The sequence below is a fragment of the Pecten maximus genome, chromosome 5, assembly GCF_902652985.1.
Source record: "Pecten maximus chromosome 5, xPecMax1.1, whole genome shotgun sequence".
Lineage (NCBI taxonomy): Eukaryota > Metazoa > Mollusca > Bivalvia > Pectinida > Pectinidae > Pecten > Pecten maximus.
This window is the reverse complement of record NC_047019.1, coordinates 10,156,789-10,178,170: the sequence shown is the minus strand read 5'-3', so window position 1 is coordinate 10,178,170 and position 21,382 is coordinate 10,156,789. Positions and strand designations below refer to the sequence as shown.

General features: G+C 33.8%; 2 protein-coding genes across 2 annotated transcripts in view; both read right to left on the bottom strand.

Moving 5' to 3' along the window:
* Positions 1-7,639, bottom strand: part of LOC117327111 (dynein heavy chain 5, axonemal-like) — a 93,292-nt gene extending 85,653 nt beyond the window's left edge. Inside the window, 3 exon segments of the mRNA XM_033883948.1 lie at positions 3,879-3,971; positions 4,454-4,503; positions 7,302-7,639. Of these exon segments, the coding sequence (XP_033739839.1) occupies positions 3,879-3,971; positions 4,454-4,503; positions 7,302-7,404 (246 nt within the window). The 5' untranslated portion in view covers positions 7,405-7,639.
* Positions 7,640-12,688: 5,049 nt separating this feature from the next.
* On the bottom strand, positions 12,689-19,990 carry LOC117326756. Its single transcript, XM_033883478.1, has 3 exons — positions 19,868-19,990; positions 15,499-16,616; positions 12,689-15,388 (listed from the first exon to the last, which is right to left on the bottom strand). Exons 1-3 carry the CDS (start codon positions 19,878-19,880, stop codon positions 13,502-13,504), a joined length of 3,018 nt encoding a protein of 1,005 aa, XP_033739369.1. The 5' UTR covers positions 19,881-19,990; the 3' UTR covers positions 12,689-13,501.
* Between the last annotated feature and the right edge of the window lie 1,392 nt (positions 19,991-21,382).

Here is a 21,382-nt window from a genome sequence, read left to right as displayed (position 1 = left end):
TACATCATAAAGTCTTTTATTTATGTAAATTTTAAATTTTTCAAATGTGTTTATCTTTAGGAACCAAGTGGTACCATACTCTATAATGTCAACTCGATCGCTATCACAATTTTTTTTAAAAAGGGCTTTCATCAATATTCATGCTTGATTTGAAGCACTTATGAAAGCAAAGCATGAAAAAGCTTTCTTCTCTTCAAAAATGTATACGTCAGAAACTATTTTGAAGCCCTAAATCTTTCAACAACATTTAGTCTAACAGAAGTGTAAAATATATTAAAACAGTAGTTTGTGTTTTTAGATTGATACTGAAGAAACTTTTATTAAATATTAAAAGTATGTCATATTGACAAAACATTTCAGTTAGAGGACTCTTGTATTACCAGCTTATTAATACCCAGGTCATAGGTACTAGAATACGTGGGTTTTTTTTTTTACTAAAAAGAATACTTTTTTTTTTCCAATCCTGACCAAGCCTCTCAAGCCCACACAAATATCTAGTAAACATCTAGATGATCAATGTTAACCAAATGTTGCAATGTTTGTGTATAATTATATAATCTTCAATCACAGTTTGGCTTGGTTTGTTTTGTTTAACATCCTATTAACAGCCAAAGTCATTTAAGGACGTGCCAGGTTTGGAGGTGGAGGAAAGCCGGAGTACCCGGAGAAAAACCACCGGCCTATGGTCAGTACCTGGCAACTGCCTCACGTAGGTTTCGAACTCGCAACCCAGAGGTGGAGGGCTAGTGATAAAGTGTTGGGATACCTTAACCACTCGGCCACCGCGGCCCCCTTCAATCACGGTAAAATGTCCTTAATAACTTGTACAGGTTATAATTGATCATATTATGTTATTTATCTTTGAATGTTTATACTCTAAACATGACAATTAGGTGAGATCGAATGCCAGTCGGAGCAGTTAAATCGTTTGAGTGGTTAACTAAATGATCATTCTAACATTACATAATCCAGTTTTAAACATTCATTTACATACAATTAGCTCATCTGTCTTCATTCTGGAAACTCTCAAAACAAAATGTGTCCACAATGTTGTGTGAGCTTAAAATAATTTATTCCATTACTCTTGATATACCTGGTAGCTACTAAAATATATATCACCATCTTTTTGTATACAGGAAATCAACTGGATTAACATAACCTCGATATTTTGTACTGCTGTTTGATATTCATAGAAATTCAACAGATACAATCTTGCTCTAACTTATAATTAAGCAAATCATGCTTTGGTTCGCAATTCGAACACAAATGTTGTGAAGTCAATGGTATTTTGTATCTGGGAGTGGTCAATAAAACGGTCTCTTTAACAGGAGTTTCTAGCGGAATAAAATTTGCATTTCATTTGAATATATCGACAGAAATCAATGAATGAAGTAACTTTGATCAAAGGTAATCATGAGAGAGAAAAATATCCGGAAAAAACGACAGACTTTATGACCAACTAATGGGCCTGTGTGGTTTTTTTTTGTATAATTTCAGAGCAACACGATGTAAACAAAGATAGTCCAGAAGAGCGTCTTCTACATCCACATCTTGGACGTATGGTAATGAGAAAATAATCAATGAAGGTTTAAAATTGACAAGCAAGTTCATTTTATGGACTGGTAATTAAGATTCTGAACATGACTTGTTTCGACTTTGAGGCACACCATAGTGACCAGGGTTGTTGCTCTAAAAGGTCACATTGTATTCCATGTCGGAATTCCAAAGTTACCAAAAACCATTACCTTTCCTAACTGATAAGTCTGTTTCCTCTATCTAAAAACCTATATTCCTGGCCCCTAACCTCCTAAGTGGGTTTATAAATCTCTAAAAACCTATATTCCTCGCCCCACACTCCTAAACAGGTTTATAAGTCAGTGATAATTAGGCTGTATTCCTAAGCATGTTTATAAGTCTCTAAAAACCTATATTCCTCGCCCCAACCTCCTAAGCAGGTTTATAAGTCTCTAAAAACCTATATTCCTCGCCCCAACCTCCTAAGCAGTTTATAAGTCAGTGATAATTAGGCTTGTATTCTACCTATAAGAAACGTCAATCAAAAGCTACACTCTTGGTTATACCGAAGTCTTTGGTGTATATACGTCTGTCAATAACTCACCTGTTTTTTCAATCAATACAAGTGGATAGTTTCATCATAATGTAACAGTGTGATAAAACTGTATTTAATCATCGACACAAATCTCTTAACTTAGAAAATCGAGCACTCCAGTATCGCGAGTGGTTCAGTTTTACAACTCATATATGAACTGCTTATCAGTAGGATTTTGTTAGGGTAGCTTTTAATCGTGTTGAAACAAACACCCTTAGATACCAGTAAATCTTGTTTGGCATTTCAAATACTCCAAACAAACTATACCTATATACACCTATATATAATGTACATATAGTCATGACCAAATTTGTATCAAAATTTCAAAAATGTCACAAAATAATCAAATTTTCTCCTAAATCACAAATTTAATCAACAAATTCAGATTTCATTAAAACATCAAACATTATCATCTATGAATGTAATTAATTAACATTTTACAATGGATTATAATTATTTCAAACCATATTCATAAATTATTGCAGCATACATTTGTATACAGTAAGTACTATATGTGAATTTGTTTATTTATGAGATAAGTGCAAATGATTTTTGATATCTTCCACTTTCATATGAATACTTAAAGAAATAAAAGTCTTTTCAAAACTTTTCATTCAGAACTCCATACAGAAGCGTGTCAACTTACAAAAGATGTTCACAGAAATCCTCTTAAGAGAGGAAACCTAACAAAGACTTGTACCTGTGGGCTTGAGTAAACCTTCAGGTGACAAACTCAAAGGCGAGAAGGTATAACAAATATCTTATTTACACAAAGTCTTTTATTCCAGTCTATTTAGACATGATTTAAGTCCATTTACTCTTCAACAGCCATTTACAGATTCATTTTGAAACATGAAAAGCCCTAAGAAGTATTAGATCTGTTCATATTTGTTCAGATTTATTTGCCAATTTTCCAGAACAATAGCCTCACTGTAATCTTTACAATACCAAAATATATTACTAGATAAAAATATCTCATACAAATATCGCGCTTAAAGGTTCCTGTGAAGTTTTTCATCGCAGGTAAAATTTACAAAGTAGTGAAAACAGTGCAAGCAGATCGTTACACATTCCCTATCCATGTTGACAAAGCATTGTACGATATATAGATACTGAAGAGAATCAATCTTTTAGGCATACTTGCTTCAATGGTATCCCAATCTAATTATCATTTTAATCCCCCTAGTAACCAGATATAAACTAGGGTCTGTTATTCAAGGCAATAGAACAATGAGCTAATTAAAAATATTGGTCTTTGATCATTTTCTTTGATTCCGATCACAGTATAATGTGTTTGATCTTTTTCTCTTTTTAAAACTGAATTTTTTTTTATTTTATTTTTAAAATTTTTTTTTGGGAACATTACAATTATAAATCGCTCAAAAACAAGTAATTTTCACATAGTGATAATGAGAACTGATCTTTATGGCATTTGCGAAAATCAATTTTAAACATGAAACATGAAATTCTATCAATAGAATAACGAAGCTATTTTTGTCCATGTTAGTAATCCTTATCTCATCTTTGAAGTGTATTTTTTTTATATTTTATTATTTGATCTAAGTTTAAACATTTGTAGTGAAAAGTTTTTTTCATGATAAGTAGTTTGGGAAACACAGGAAAAAATTCCTTTAATTTACAGCAAAACCTTGAACCAATATTTCCTTCGGAGTGGAAATAGAACTCTCAACTATGTAAGTGTCTACGATGTAGATATTAATTACATGCCAGTCCACGGGGGCACCAACTAACTGTAACGATAGCGTACCTGCATGCGTCTCTCCTCACGGTTCTGCTTGGCCTGTTTCTGCATCTCCTTCATTGCCTCTCCGGTCAGGATGACATTCTTCTTTGCTGGACCCTGAAAACACAAACTCAAATTCAGAACAATACCTTCCAACTTTTAATTTATCACATAATTTTAAGTAAATTTTTTTTTTTAATTTCACTTGTTTTCATATAGATCTCTTCAACAACAGCCAATTTAAATTTCAGATTCTGCTTTTGGCTTTTGTTTCCATACAAAAATATATCTATCTACTTTAAGGACATGACAATTACCATATGTAAAACGAAAAAACACATCATGATTTCTCTATAGGAGATGCATTATACCCCTTATATAATATAAATACTTACAAGGCCAGAAAAATCTTTGAACTTAATTTTGATGTAATTAACTACCAACACTTGCTTTTAATTTGAAATACACTGCACCTGCAATTGCATGCCACTTTTGATAAAAAATTTATCAAAAAATTGAGTTTCATGTAAATGATTCACTTTCAAACTGGTATACCGGTGTCAAAATATCTTCCAATCCCTATGTTAAGGATAACTTACCTTTGCAGGGGCAGCTGGGGTTTTTGGAGCAGGCTTCTTCTTCTCCTCTCCTAAAATTAAACCGAAAAGAAAATCATTAAATGTCTCTTTTAAATCTAAATTTGTTTCCTCTGGTACCAATAGGATGATTGTCTTGAATTCCTATTGTATCAAACTTGGCTACCAATATTTATTTTTTTTTATTTTTTTTAACGTCCTATTAACAGCCAGGGTCATTTAAGGATGTGCCAGGTGTCTGAATACAGTTTCTTTTCTGATATGTACTATACGTATTTTCTTTTATTTTTCATCAAGACTGACTACTTTGCTTTTCTGCATAGGTTACACAAGGTTCGGACCATCTTCACAAACCAAGGGTTTTACCATTATTGACCTTCGATAGATGTAGTCCTGTTAGAGACGCAGAGTTATCAAACTATCTTAACTAGCTTAGAATAATAGATGCAATTCTCTGAAGAGCCAGGGACGTGATAATTTGAAAGTTTAGAGAATAAGGCTTAATCTCCCATTAGTGAAATTACGTGAATATACCTCACAACATAAATATAAACCAACTATCAATCAACTTTAATTGTTTGTATTTAACTGTTATCGTTAGAGACCAGTGGACATAGCCTTCATGGTAAGCAAGTAGATTTTACCTTGGGTCACAGAAACATTATTTGAGACCTATGTCAGGGACATATACCCAAACATGTTCATGTATTCATACTTAAAATTCTGCATGTCTGGAGAAAGTCCTTGAAATGTCTACCGTATCAAACTGACCACCTCAGGTAAGGTCAAGTTTCAGTTTATTTTTCAAATTAGGGCTATTGACAATAAAGAGTGCCAATGTTTAGACATGGTATGTGAAAGTGCTACAAGCAGTCATAACACCAACGGTCCTGTCCGCACACCTATACACAGACGGCCACTGGTCATATATACCCAATAAATGGCAGCACTGTTTGTCACAAATCTACCCAAGTACAAACAAATCCTGTCCATATTTGTTTACTTTTCTATTTTGAACGGGTGATTTACACGAGTTTGTGTACATTGATTATCTAAGCAGATCAGACAGGAGTGTTGAAATGACAAATTGATACACGTATTTAGATACTGCCTGATGGTCTCCAATAGGTTCTTATTTCTATTTAATAAGTTACCTATTACATTTACTCATAGGCCATTACACAAATATTCAGACAGTTAGTGTATACCTGTTCAGGACTTTAAATAAGAATTTTATCAAATTTTTAAAAGTTACATAAATTCAGACCAAATAAAAGGTTTCATTATGCCCTAAATTCAAGACATGGAAGAATTTATTTTTTTTTATAAATATGTTTAAAAGGGAAAAATTAACCTTATTAAAATCTTATCCTATAATCATCCAAAAAGTCACATTTCTAAAGTCATCTAAAATTTAAATTATAACTTTAAAAGTTTTCTCAAATTGAAATAATCATTTAAACCTATGAATTGAATTTTTAAGAAAATCTCTTGGACATACATGCTCCATTCAAATCTTTTTCGGGGTCAAAAGGAATAGCGATTATAACACATGAACTTTCATACATATTCTCATACATCAATCTTTTTGATGTATACATGGATTGTTTCCTCTATAACAAACCATATTTTTGTTGACACGAGATTGACCTTTTGAATTGATATGTAATGGAAAAATATATTCAATCTTAAGCTCTTAACCTTGTTATGTATTCATTGTACTCAAAATCTGTCTTCTATTGACAAAGTCATGGACAAAAATGGAAGTGTAAGAAAAAGATTAACGAAAGTTTCGATGTAAATTGATACAGTTCAAACCTCAATGGAACAGGGAAGATTGGAAACATGAAGGCAATAATATTACAAAAACATTCTGGTGAATCTGATTAGATGTCAGTAATCCGTATGGATTATCTATGTGTTTGTAACTTAGGGCTAAACTAAGAGGTTTATGACGTCGAGAGTTTTACTATAAATCCAACTTGTAATTTCATTATCAAGTTATAAGATTTCAAAAATATCTATAAGATGAAAAAAAAAAATTCTGCCTTTACTAGTAATTGTAATTATGATGCCATGAACTCTAGATTTATTTGCAATTATGATCCATTAACAGTTTTTGTGTAATTGTAGTTTTAATCCAAAGAACTATGCACTAATGTGTCTGTTGCTATGTTCACAGTCATGAACTCTGGGTATATTTATAATTATGACTCAATGAACTTCTTTAGGTACACTTTTTAAAACTTTTTTAATCCTGTCGCGCCGCAAGTATTTATATTGTAACTATGATTTCATGAACATACATATGCTTTTTCTTTGATTCCATGCATATGTAATGTTCAATCCTTCGACTATATCAAGTTAACAATATATTATATTCATTTTCTCATGAATAACTGCACTTGTTATGAAATATTTATGTATTCTTCATCAAAAATCAGATTCTGTGGTGTATTACAATGTATTATTGCAGGGTATATACAGTACTGAGAGATTGCATGAATTCAAGACAAGATTAATATTTTTATTAAAAACACATATAAAAGAACATATTTCAAGGGTTGATCAAAAACAGCCTTCAAAATAGATTTAATGTAATTTATTGTATATTCATTGCAGCGAACAATTGGTATTTTGATCTACATTTTTTTTTTTTTTAATAAAATTATTTTAGTGGAAAAAAATTGCTAGTCTTAATCTATTTTAATAATGCTTACACTTTAATGTTCTATTATTTAAAATAAATCAGAGAAAACAAAATACCATTTAAATCTTAAATTCTATTTGAACTGCAAACAATTATGAAAGGACAAAAAAAAAATCCTTATTAGTTAAGAGACTCACTTACCCTTGACAGAAACCAGGGGTGGCGATACATCTTGATCTGGCTTAGGACTTGGAGCCTTATTCGCCTCCTTTTCCCCGGGGGGACCGTCCGTCGTGTCTGCCATGTTTAAAACAGCAGGTCACTTTCTCAAAACGATGAAAATCCAACTTAATTCCTACAGAGCATAACTCAACAGACCATTGAAGCTGTCACTTCAGGTCTGACGATTCCGGAAGGGCGCACGAATACCTGAATGCAGACCAGGAGATATTTCAGCGTGAAGTTCAATGCTCGTTCAATATGGCATTCCAAATAGGTAAAGGAAATCTACAAACGATTGATTTTCCTGTATAGAATCAACGTGAAAAATGATGCACAGAGCGACGAAATCACTAATAATTCTAATATCGGCAGAGGTACTCTAACGCGAAAGGATATGAGCCTAAATGAGTCGCGAGTCGTCGCTATAGCGACGTGTACACAAGACAGGTGCTTGCTCGCGAAGCCACTATCCGATTAACGGCGATTAGTACGAGGTTCGGCTAAATGACCTATACCGTTGGTGCACCTCTAGACTTCCCGTTATATCAACGATACAAAACTAACTCAGGTTTATTTTTAGAGATATTGAATAACTGAGGCAGCATTACTAGATAACGTGCTGTAGTGTAGATCGAATATGAGTTATTTAACTTGCAAAACCTCACCGTGCGCGCAATTATCAATTAATTATTCAACACGTCGTTTCATATTGCGTGATTGAAGCAAGAGTCTATTGAGAAAAAAGAATTGACGATCGATAAGATAATTGTAATAATATACTCTCCTATTAATGATCGAATTTCATCAATTATCGGAATGACAGACAATGCAAGCCAATGTTGAAATGGAAACATCATTCGGTTAACTACTGTACTGGAAGCATGTGCCAATTAATTTGTACGTAATTTATCAATCAACATTTGCAATTGGAATTAAAAACTTGAATTAAATTAAAATTTAATTTTCTTAATAATGTAATTATAACAATTATAAGCGGTGCACATCTTAATATTACAATCATTATCCTGAAGTTTGGATCCAGGCAACTTTACTTTTTTTATTTTAAGTAGGCCTGACAGTGACCCGGACATTTGACAGACTATCTCAGGTATGACCTTGATATTTAACAGATTATTTCAGAGGTGACCTTGTATTTTAAGTGACCTTTTATTTTAAGTACGTGAAATGATGACATCAGAGACCTATAATATAGGTCTCTGATGACATTAACATTTCTTTTGTAGCACACAAACCAGTAGGACTATTCTTCTCTCATTAGACAAATCATTAACCGAGTTTTGAGCAACTCTTTGTTCCGAAGTGAGGATCATACAAGAAATTAAAGGAACAATGACCTTGACCTTTGATTGATTTGGCCTTAAATCCCCAGGGTTTTTCTTTCCATGGGTATCCCACAAAACAAAGAAATATAGCATTGTGAAGTCATTTATTCTTAAGTAAATTGATCAGGTTATATATTCTAGAAATTCTTTTAAATTCTTTTTTAGTGGATGACCTTGATATTGCCTTCTTTTCTCTGGGACAAAAGCTAGATAAATGACATGTACAATTTTTGCTTTTTTTTTTTAACTTCTAGACTGGACATTTCTCCTGAAAGAATACATTTAGTAACCTTGAAATTTATTTAAGACATTTTTTTTCAAAATTAGGGTCAGAACAAGAAATCTCATCATTTTAATGACTTATATTTTTTAAGAGACCAGGCCTAAAAGTTTTCTCTCTTTGTTAAGTTCACATCAAAAATCATCTGATTCATCGTATTAATTACATGCACAGCTCCATTGTTGCTAATGCAAATGTACTTAATAATAATAATAATCATCATACTCATCAAGTAATCTTTTATAGCCAGGTAATCTAGTGTTCCTCAATAGATTGAGTAATTATAAGTCATCCTTAATATCTCCAGTCATGTTACATATTTACTAGGTCATCTTAACAATCATCTGAAGAATTGATCATCTCTTTTTTTTTTTTTTTTCACTTCTCTTCTCTCATCTTACAAAGCCTTCATCTCATTTGTTTGGTACAAGTAACCATGGCTAAGAGGACATCACAATGACAGAAGAGAATTATTCTCAAAAAGGAAAAAAAAATCCTTTTAATAATTTTTAAGCTTAGATATAGCCTTACTAGGTAACTCAAGTTATTTATCATTACTCAGCCATCATTCATTAACACAGTCTCCAGTTGGACCCTTGCTATTACGAGGATTTAAACCCCAAACATGTCAATTCAGAATATTTGCATGATGTTGTCATACTTTGGTTTCAAAATTCACACAGTAGTGTTCAACATCTCAAACTATCCAAATTCAATTTAATTATCTCTATTTCAGATATCATTCAATTATTGAAATCGTTCTAAGCTCTGATACTAATTTCACATGTGACAACAACAAAAAAACACATTTTCTTGATTAATATAACATTTTTATTAACTTGACTATTTGTTTCAATTCTCTTTAGATTGTCTGATCAATTATTAATAATTCTGTTGTTGTTTTTTAACACAGTATACAATCATTGCATGTCAATTAAGTGTTCATTAAAACAATTGATTTTGAGAAATATAGATTTGTATAACACTATTTCTACAATACAAGGGAGATAACTCTTTTGGTCTCTCCATACTAAACCTTTAAACATAATTTGAAAGTCGAAGGGTCTACTACAGATTGATGCGAAAAATATGCATGTGTCCAGTTTTATTGGAAAGGCTCTGAATTTGAATATTTGCTTTCACCATCATGACCATAATTAATGAGATATTGGTGATTGTTTTCCACCATTTCAAAATAATAATTTATCAATTATCAACAAATTTTCAACCTACAACAACTGCATTTATCGTGTAATATTCAAGGTAACCACTAGATCTGTCACATGTTTTTCATAAACCATTATCCAGTTATAGTCTTAATTACTGGTAGCAATGGCAATATGAATTGAAAACTCTTGTAATCATTAGTACTACAACCTATAACTTCATCATTTGGCAACTACAATATAACAAACTCAATTTTCTAAATAAAACACTTATAAAGCATGGATACATTTTCTTGTTATTGATCATTTATCTTACTGATTCCCATCCTTTACAGATTTTTCAATGGGTCATACCTTATGCAAATGATGCCATTTTTATCAGATTACATAAAATGTACACTGTATATATATTATTAATTGGGCCCAACTGTAAAAGATGGGTTTTCATTCATATAAAATGTTTTTATTTTTCCCATTACAAATTTCTTAATTTTCTATTTACCGGTGGTATACCTATTTGTAACACAGGGACTTGGCACAAATCCAAAGCCATGGTCCATATTATATGTACATGTCTTATGGTACTAATTCTCATGCCAAATTCCGGTGTGATACTGCAGCTGCACCAAAAGTGAAGTCAATTTAAACTTTGTGTTGATTAATTAATCATAAAGAAATAGTTTTGTACTTTACACAAGCCTTGTTATTAATAAGAGATTGGATGTAGCATAGTAACCATAATTATTTATAATTTATATTATACATTGCATTAACGAAGAAATGTATACATTGTACTACCACGTTCCAGTTAAAAACATGGACTGATCTCTGTGGACAAGATTTAAATACTGAAATACACTACAGGAAATAGTTTTTTCAAAAACGGTCAATTCAAAATAAATTTCAGGAAAACATAACTACGTACATAGAATATTGTGGTCATAAATCTACCAAATTTCAGGAAACATAACTACAAAGGAAATTATGAACATAAACCTACCAAGTTTTAAAAAATTAAGAGATCGGTTGAAAACTGAAAAAAAAAAAAAAAAAATCACAGGATGGACAGATAAGACCATACCTTAAACACTATCATCATACAAAACTTTTCATTAAATGGATTTCTCTTGATCAATTGTTTCATAAATTATAATGGATTTCCTTATTCAAGTAATATAATCATTCAGATTATTTACACATGTGTTACAAAACAAGAGGCCCATGGGCTTTACCAGTCACCTGATTTCTAAAATATTTCAATTATTTTCACTCATTTTGGCCATCTTATCAGGCTCTGGGGGTACTTGTTAATGCCCCATTATATCTTAAATGGCAATTAAATGAATGTTAAAATGCGATTTCCCCATATAAACTGTAGTAAAGTTTTATTTACTTTGTTCCTCTTCAGGGAAAAACAGTATATCCCAGGTTCATGAAATTTACAACTTTGATAATGCACCTTAATACCCTTCCAACTATGAAGAGTACTTGATTCTACCTAATTTGAGATGAAGTTTTTGAAATTTCAGTCCATTTGACCCGTTTTTATCCCTTCCCTCATATCACTAGGGATGGGGACTATGTGATTCACAATTCTGGTTGACTTGCATTGGCAATGGAAGGTTTCTGAAAAATTCCATTGATAACAAAAATTTTAATTGTTTATAGACGGACAGCTCACAACAGACAGAAAGAAGGCGATTAGAAAAGGTCACCCAAGACTTGATCAGATGACCTAAAAAAACAATTAATTAGTTACTGGTAATCACAAAAAGATAAATTCTAGGATTACAGTGTGAAAAAACCATTAGAACACTCAATTAAAATTAAGCAGTTATAAACCTGTAATTTCAGGATATATTAATTATTATTATTAATTATTGCATTTTTTTGTTAATAGTTTCAAATTCTTTATTACATAATAACCTGTATGTAGATTATTACATATTATGTCAAATTCAAATTTTAACAAAACCTGTTTCAATTGCAATACTTTTTTCCAAAAATAATAAAAAAAAAAATGTTCAGGGAAAGAATATTCATAGAACGTCCACATATATATATTTAAATGGAAAATAGAACAATTTTACTGATAAATTGATGGAAAGTGGGATATTTTCCCAAAATGAAAATGTAAAGATTCCTATCACAGGGACATGGCCTGTTTTCCCAATCCATGGTCCGTATTATGATACTGTAAAACATATGGACCATGGATTGGGAAGTTATACCAAGTCACTATCATCATGGTTCTTATTTATACACTACTGCCCTCCAAAAGTCCTGTTACAATTATTACGTAAATTACAGTGAAGTTAATCTCAAAGTCTTTATTACAATTTGTTAGATCCATAACTTCTTAGGATGTCTTTGTTCATGATTTCAAATGTTCATGTTCATTTTTCAACAGTACATATGTTTTGTTACAATATGGAAATCCTCAAAATGCAACATTCTGGAAATTCCCTCTTTGTTTAATATAAATTTTTTAAAAATGCATTTCTTACAGTTTTTTTACAGTTAATCAGTTAAACAATTACTTTAATTTGTCTCAGGTAAAAAAAACCCATATTTTCATTCATTTTTTAACATTATGGAAAATAGGACCCTCCATTCCCGCCCCCTGCAACTTCAAAGAAGTGAGATATTTTTCAAATAATTTGCAAACGTCACTTACAAATGGACTATCTTACGGATATTACAACACTTTTTCTCAAATTTTGTTGGCTAGCTATTCGATTTAAACATTCCCAGTGTAACAGAACTTTTGGACGACAGTCGTATAAAACAAAGAAAACATGAAGTCACTAGTGTGACATTAGAATGAAATTAACTCCCGAGTATTTTGACGTTGTATAATCCGACATTCCGCTATTCTTATCCATATGTTGGGGGTGTCGGAATACACAGGTTTCACCATCACCATAAATACATCTCACTTTGCAGAGAGGTTCTGCTGTAAAAACTGTAACTCGGAGACAGATCTGGTAGTAGTCTGTCAGTCGAAATGATTGAAGTATGTACCTGTCAATGACAACTCCAGTTTCTTATAAAACTACACATCTTTGTTCAAGTAATATTCTATAAAGTTATCTATATGTGAAATGTTATTCAATATAATCATATCTCAACCAGGAGCTACAATGTCTTACTCAATAGATATACTCTCCTTTAGGATAGAGGCATAAATTTTCACAAGAAAGCACAAAAAGTAGTTGATTTTGCACTAAATAATATCTGTAACATGTACGTGTGCATGAAGTTTGGAACAAGAACATCCGCTAAAACTTTTGACACATAACGGTTCCATGTCCAAAAACACCAAGATAAGGAAACTGTTCTTTGTCAGTAAAGTACACTTCACAACCACCTATATAGCTACCAGTATATCTAGCGCTTTGGATGAACATAGTATATATCATAGATTTCATCCTCTTTGATGATGGCCGTGGCTATGTCAGCAGGGAGACAGACAGTCACCATGGATGACTTGTTGTTGTTGGAGCGACATGGCCCCTTGACCAAGTGAGTAACCACATGCGGACCAAACTGTGGGTCAGTCTGGGTCGACTCCACGTTCGCCAGCTGTTCAATGAAAGACTTGAGTTGATGGGCACGCTGCTCAAAGCGACTACGGATCATGTGAATGTGCTCCTGGTGGTCATTCTTCAACTGGTTCATTTCCGTGTTGAAGATGTAGGTCAGCTGGTCACGCTGGTGTTGATGTTCACAACGCAGCTGAAGCAGCTGACACTGCAGCATGTGAGGATTGATATGGCGACGGGTCTGACAGAGCTCCAACTGTTGCTGTGCGTTTAAAGCGTGTTTCCTCTGTACAAACACATGATCCAGTGAGTTTTGTTTCTCACCAAAATCATAAATCGTCTGATCAATCTCTTCTCTCACTCGCCTGTTAATGTCCTGTAGTTGCTGTTTCAAGTTGTTGATGTTGTTCAGCTGGGAATGAATATCCGACCGGAAGCGTTTTGCCTCTTTGCTGTGGCATTTGTCAGTACTGCCCAACCATAGAGTAGAGATCTTCTGACCCTCCAGTCTACTCTGATGGTTGGGATTGGTTTTCTTTAACCTGTTACTGAAAGACAGATTGGTATCTGGGGTTTGAATACCCAGACTTCCCCATTTATGCATCACCTGTTTCATCAGACTGTTTTCCCCTTGGATGAAGCGGCGCTCTGCTTCATAGTCGTGATACAAGGCTGGTGTAACGATGTTCATGTTTTTGTCGACCACGTTGTCCACATTGTTGTTCTCCACTACTGTACCGGCTGGCTTTGTTTTGTTTGTACTAGAACTGAGTGATGACACTCCAGGAGTTTCAGTAACATTAATCTTGCAGGTTTTCCCAGTTGATGATGTTTTGTGAGGAGTTTGTGTTTTACCTGATGGTACTGGAGACGACTCAATGTCAGATTGAAATTTAAAAGGGTGAACATGAACTTGCGGCAGTGATTTGCGATCCTGCGGAGTGTTTGGATGTGGGACACTCTGTTGACCAGAGACATGACTGCCTTGGTTAATCTGCTTTTCATCATTGTGATGGTGTTCACTACAGCTAGCTTGCCACGCAACAACCTTATTAACAATACTTTTGACTGCTGTTAATGACAAATCACTCCCACTTTTCACCTTTTCCTCAGCTAACACATCATTACTATTGGTTGTATCAGGTCTACAAGAATCTTTTCCTTTAGGTATTTCTTGAGCACGACCTTTTTTCTGCACCTCGGGAGATATACCTTGAATTTTATTTTCCAGAATCACACAATCAGGCTCCATCGTATTTCCAGTTTCTGTACCACCAGTTGCAGAACACTTGGATACCAGATGTTTCTGCTTTTCTGTCACCTGACTTTCATTTTTCCTTTTCTGTACATCCTTCAAATCATCTATCACTTGAAAACCTTCCATTTGTAAAAACTCATCCATCTCATCACTATCTTTGGTAAGGTCCAATGTAAACTCGTCCTCTTGGCTCAATCTGTCCGACTCAGGAACAACTTCCTGTTCCTCCTTCATCGTTTGATCCCTACTTCCGTTCTCATCTTTGGATAATTCCTCACAATAAGTGTCCAGAGCCTTTACAGTAGGGCAAGTAGAATTGGAGCTATTTTCATATATTGAGATCGTCTTGAGCATGAGTTGTGAACTTTTCTCAAAAGCAGAAACTGATGTGTAAATAGAAGTATTTTCAGAAGCAGAAATTGGAAGTAGAAGTGTGTTATCAGTATTAACAGTACTTGTCAAAATACTTTCAGACTCAGAAGTTACCAATGTAGGAGATGAACCAGATGTTGGAAGCAAGTCTGAGGTACCTGTACTGGAGATAGCTGGGGCTGTACTTTCTGAACAAGTTGTAGAAGTTAAAGTTGTTTTGGGAATGGAACTAATACTTTTATTACTATCATCAACAGAAAGAGATTTAGTCGTATTTTGATTGCAATAAACGAAGAAGTGTACACGCTTGACTCGCAAATCGAGTCCGTGCAACTAGTAGCAGTTGTGCTAATCATACTTTTGTAGGTAGGGATCTTTTGAACGGAGTCTGTCCTGTGTACAGTGGAGGATGCATGTGTTGTGCTGGACAGAATGGTTGAAACGGATCCATGAACAACAGTAGTATCATCATCCTGAAAGATACTTTCCTCTAACAAACTGTCGTAATCGTTGTCTTCCTCATCACTGCCGAGGAAGTCATCAAGCCCAAGAATGTCATCTGCTTCCTCAAAGCTGTCGTTGTCCTCCGTAGCCAGTACTGAGGACTGTGTGGTGGTGTTCACCCCTGTAAACCTACCTGGTTCTGCCTGAGCAGAGCTGGTTGCTTCTGCTTCCTTGGTTGTGTGGTGTTTCCTGTTAGCACCAGCCACTGAGGAAGTCTCTAGTAATATACTGTCCAGATTGATGCGACTGATCTGGTGTTCAGCCTTTATCTTGTTTTCTGGCGGTTCAACCTTGACCTTTTCCCATCTCTCTGTTAGTTCCTTTTCACAAAGAACACTCAGATCCTGCAGGAGATCATCGTATGTCTTGTCTGCATCCTCATCGCAACGTAGCGTCTTTTCGTCATCTGAAGACGAATCTTGCTCCGATATGGTTTCAAGATTTGAGCTGATCATGTCGACATCATGCCTGCGCTTGCCTTCTCTCGACTGTCCAGATTTATGTAAACTCCAACGGTCCATTAGTGGAGTGCTAGTATTCCTGTGTTGGAGCAGCATGCTTTTGAACAGGTCCAGACCAGATTTACCCTTGGGAGTGAACTTGTCTGTAAATGATTTGTTCTTATTCTTCAAAGCATCAGATATCTTCAAAGGAGTAGCATGTTTAATTGGTGACAAGGATATGGAAGTTTCTTTACTGATCCTGGACCCACCTACAACAGCTTCATTGGATTCTTCATCACTAGCCTCATCAGATGGTCGATCCTCAGCCTCACACAAACTGAGGATGGAAGAAAACAGTTCATCATCCTGATCCATTTTGGCACCTACAAAACAAAAAATATCAAGAGCGGTAAAAACTGAAATTTGTACAATTTTGAAATATCCTTAATATCATTATCTTAGCTGTAACACTAGTATTTTCTTTTTATATTCACACATTATACCTCATTAAAGAATCAATTCAACTTTCTCATAAGACAGCCTCTGCCTCTTTCTCTTACAATCTTCCTTCTTCTTTTCTCTGTATACTGCAATATATCCAGATCTGCAAACAATGTCTGCAAAAAAACCTAATAAAGAGTTGTCAGAAGACAACATTGCTAATCAAGCAGATTCAAAATTATACCATTAGTTTCAAAGTAGGTTAAAGGTCATAGTCAAGGTCAGCAGGTCTGCAAATGTAGTACCAATGGAAAGGTCTTGTGACAATGAACACATTTCAAACATGAAAGCACTACCTCATAGTCAACATACTGCGGCCAAGGATAAGTAGGTCAAAGGTCACGAACAAGGTCAGCAGGCCTAGGTCCATAAATGCGATAGGATCATATATATCAATGGCGAGGTCTTGTTACAAGGAACACAACATACATGTGCGTGTGATAATGATACCACAAGAAACACAAGTATATCTGTTAAATACCTAAGCATTACCATTAGCATCGACACAATATTAATTAATATGGTTTTACACAAAAAAAATTTAGCCTAGCTGTGTAAATGTAAACGACGCTGGAGAATATGTCTGTTCTGTTTCTCAGATCATGTGGTCGTTTCAAAGCACTGATCATGACCTGATCATGCACACAGGATGCACAAAATCCAAAGTAGAATTAAAACAATTAAGCACAAGGTCATGACGCTGGAAAAGGAAAGAAGCTTTAATATTTCAAATAACGAGTTTGATTGTACGAAAAAAGTCAACGACTGAGAAAGCCAAGAAAGAATGTTATTTTATATCTGTTTGTGAGAACAATCTAATAAGATTGAAACAGAGGAGATAGATCATATCTGTAATCGATATAGGTTGAATCAAAAGTCATTTGACAACTTGCAATTGAGAATTTTTGCACAGAACAAGATGATAAGCAACTCTACATGTCTGTCATGATCAGGACAAGTTAAATTTTTTAGGGCTGGCCATGGTTGACCCCTGTTAACGTTATTCACCATGCTTTTGGCCCTATATATATAATGACCTTGACACTGGCCAAACATTGACCTTGTCAATGTTGATTGGCCAATTAATGTAATTATAAGCAGCCAGAATGTAATAAGTTACTAATAACTAGCTTAAAATTTATATAAGAGTTTCCTTATAGGATGTGGAATTTGTCTTGGACTTTAATTTTATCAAGGTGCGTGGTGGCCAATGGAGACTTAAGATTCAATAAATATTCAATATTTATATCTTATTATTAGATTATGTCTTTAGCCTTCCTATCCTGGAACTAACTTTTTCATTTCAGGGCTTTTTTCGATTTCTCACTGGTTTGGGAATTCGAAAGGGCCTTTTAATTTGGTCTAGCTCATTTTGGGGAGAATTGTTGAATTGGAAAAGGTATTTACAAGAGTAAACTGCAAATTTGGGGAATTTGGCTTAAATATGAAATAATTTCAATTGGCGATGGGGCCCATTAACGGCCCCAAAAAGCCCCCAGAAAAAGCCCTACATTTAAATTGTTATAGCTAGCTATTGAGATGCATGGCTATGACACTAACTCAATAAAAGTTACATTTTTTTTGTAATAGCGGAGGACATTTAATTTGTTATCCATGAGTTGGCTATGACACCTATCATTGAATTAGCAGGCACACTTGTACTAGATAACTAATTGAATAAATGGCTATGTACATTGCTCAGGACAAGACGTTCAGCTGTCTGATTAACTGAGGTTGGTCAATTTGCGAAAACACCTGATCATGACCAAACATAATGTTTTCCTTGTTAAATATTGAATATCAAACTCAACATTAGGATGACCATAAATCACTTAATGTAAATTTAAGTTTATTGGATTTTGGATCTACATTATATCTATCCATTATATAATAATGTAACACACAATAATCAACACATTATTTGCAATTGTGTAAAAAAAAAAAAATGTCACTGAATTTGAAGAAAGGTGGACATACGTATACATGTGCATTTGCTTTTGGTCCAAGGAAAGATCAATGGATTTTTAACACAACAATATGATAGTGCAGATGTTATACCATTTACCATCACACACAGTTTACTCTCCATTTGTCAATATAGTTTAAATTTATTGCAGCAAAACTAAATAAAAAGCTGTGACAAATCACCAGGAAATTGTGGACAGAAACAAATCATTTTAAAAAGTTGTATTGTTTTGTACAGATATTCATGTTTTTACTGTACTCCTATAACATAAAAGGCCGCTGGTCGGCTCTTTTTCTATCGGATATGATTTTGCCAACTGTGACGTACGCGTCACCTATCAAAAGTATCTTGCCGAGCACATCTAACATTGTTGGAGTAGTTTTTACTGAAGACATTTTTTTCTTTCCATTTTTGACCACAGGTACTTGTGGACATGATTATGATATTTCTAATTCAAATGTTTCATTATATATATATAATTATAGACGAGTAAATTAATGTATTACAGTCGCATGCTTAATTTGAAAAAAAATATTGTACCTCGGCCTTATAAATACTAATATAAGGCTGAGGTACGATATTGTTTTTTTCAAATTAAGCATGCGACTGTAATACATTAATTTACTCGTCTATAATGAAACATTTGAATTAGAAATATCATAATCATGTCCACAAGTACCTGTGTTTTTGACAACTTAAACTATTGACATTTTTTCTAATTTGGCAAATTCCGCACACCAAACAGTTTGGATTTAGCCACATTTGTACAAATTTAAACATGAAGAATTGAAATATCTTGAAAAATTATTTATGAAGCCATATACTGTAGAAGTGTAACTGTTACAGTAGGCCTATAATAATTTGCCCTGTGGCTGGTACGTTAAAGGAGAGAAAAATAATCACTATGCTGAAAGTCTAATATTAGATCTATCAAACGAAATTATACAGTAGACATATCGCAGAATTGTATAATTAATATATACTTTGAACTTGTAAGAATATATTCTTATACAAAATCTTCAACAATAACAACGGCAAACATAACTCCACTGAACTCGGGTGTTTACAAATGATGATCGAGGAACATGGCCAACGCTGGTTGCAATATAGGCCTACTGGTTTTGACAGGCAGTGGAAGTTGTTTTCGCTATGAGCTTGATAACTTACAGTTACTAATCATTGGTTGAAGTGTTCAGGTTGTACCATGGAAGCCGTCCGTCTTCAGAGTAAATTTTAACTGTTTAAATTACTGCTGCTTGCCGCCATCTTAGATTTTCCGGGAAATGACCTGCGCATGTCACATCTCGTAGCCAATGAGAACAGTGTTATGTTGATGATGGGAGTGTCCTTATAAGCAGTATTTTTGTACGTAACTGATTTTGGGGAGCCATTTTTGTCTTTCTGTCCTGAGCCAAAATACACCTTACATTTCAAAACATTTACCATATGTTCTCCCGACTGTATAATGCAGTTATGTATTATTCTTTGGCCCCATTCTTAACATTTTTTAAAAGATCCTTAGAATCTAGATTCTATATAGGATAAAAAAAATCTAATTTTTCAATAATTATAAGAATCTTTTAGATTCTAATTAGAAATTATATCAAACAATAAAAAAATCAGTATAGGGTACATTCAACATTCTCCACATTTTTTGGGCTCGGATCCATATTTGCAGAGATTTTTCATTTTATACAAAATATTTTTTTATATATCCATTTGACTGCATGCAATTTTCACATAACAACAGAAATAGCTGGAGTCGCTTTCTAACATACACATATTGCTGTTAATTGTATACAAAATATATCTTACAGATTCACAATTTTTTCTTTAAAACTGACATACAATGTATACATGTTTAAAAAAAACGCGTTAACACGAGTTGGCCGGCGGAAATCACTTAAACCATGATGTTATATTTGGTACTCGACGCAATGTACGTACTAGTGCGATAGGGCGACAATGCGACAACTGACGTACAAGTGTCGCATTTACAGGTGACCTTGTCGCACTGGCGGAATAACCCTGGCGTTCTACGAATCTTCGCTAAACGCTTAAATTCCTCGATCTTCTCGTTACACACTGCCCTCCATCTGTAATGATTGTACATACAAAATGTAGTTACAAACTGTTCGGACGGTGCTTTGTGTTACTTTTAAGCTTCACACGCCAGATAAGATACCAGCGTATATTGATTAAAGAGCCCTGTATTCTGCAATTTCAAGCTTGAAATATAAACAATTTTTGTTTTTGATCATGAAAATTTAAGACAAAAATATATATCCTGGTATTATAAGGGTCATATTTCCGGTTTTCAATAAGTCTGAAAAATATATTTGGCATATAGGAATTTACATGCATGATAGTCTGAGTCAGTCGTGATTTGAAAAGCACATATAGGCCTACCCGCCTAATGAGATATCTTAATATTGAATTTTTGTGCAAAATGGTTCGGGTTGAGCATTTGATAACACATTTGCATCTTTATTTTTTTAATAGAATATTATGTCGAAATTATTTTTGCACTGAAATTTAAAAAAAATGTTTATATACGGAACTTTCACCAATTTCATCCGATTGAAGACATCCCAATGTGTATTAGATATTAAGAAGATTTATACTAACCTTCTGATAATGGCGTCTACGACAAAGGGGAACTAATTAACTGTCTCCAAAACA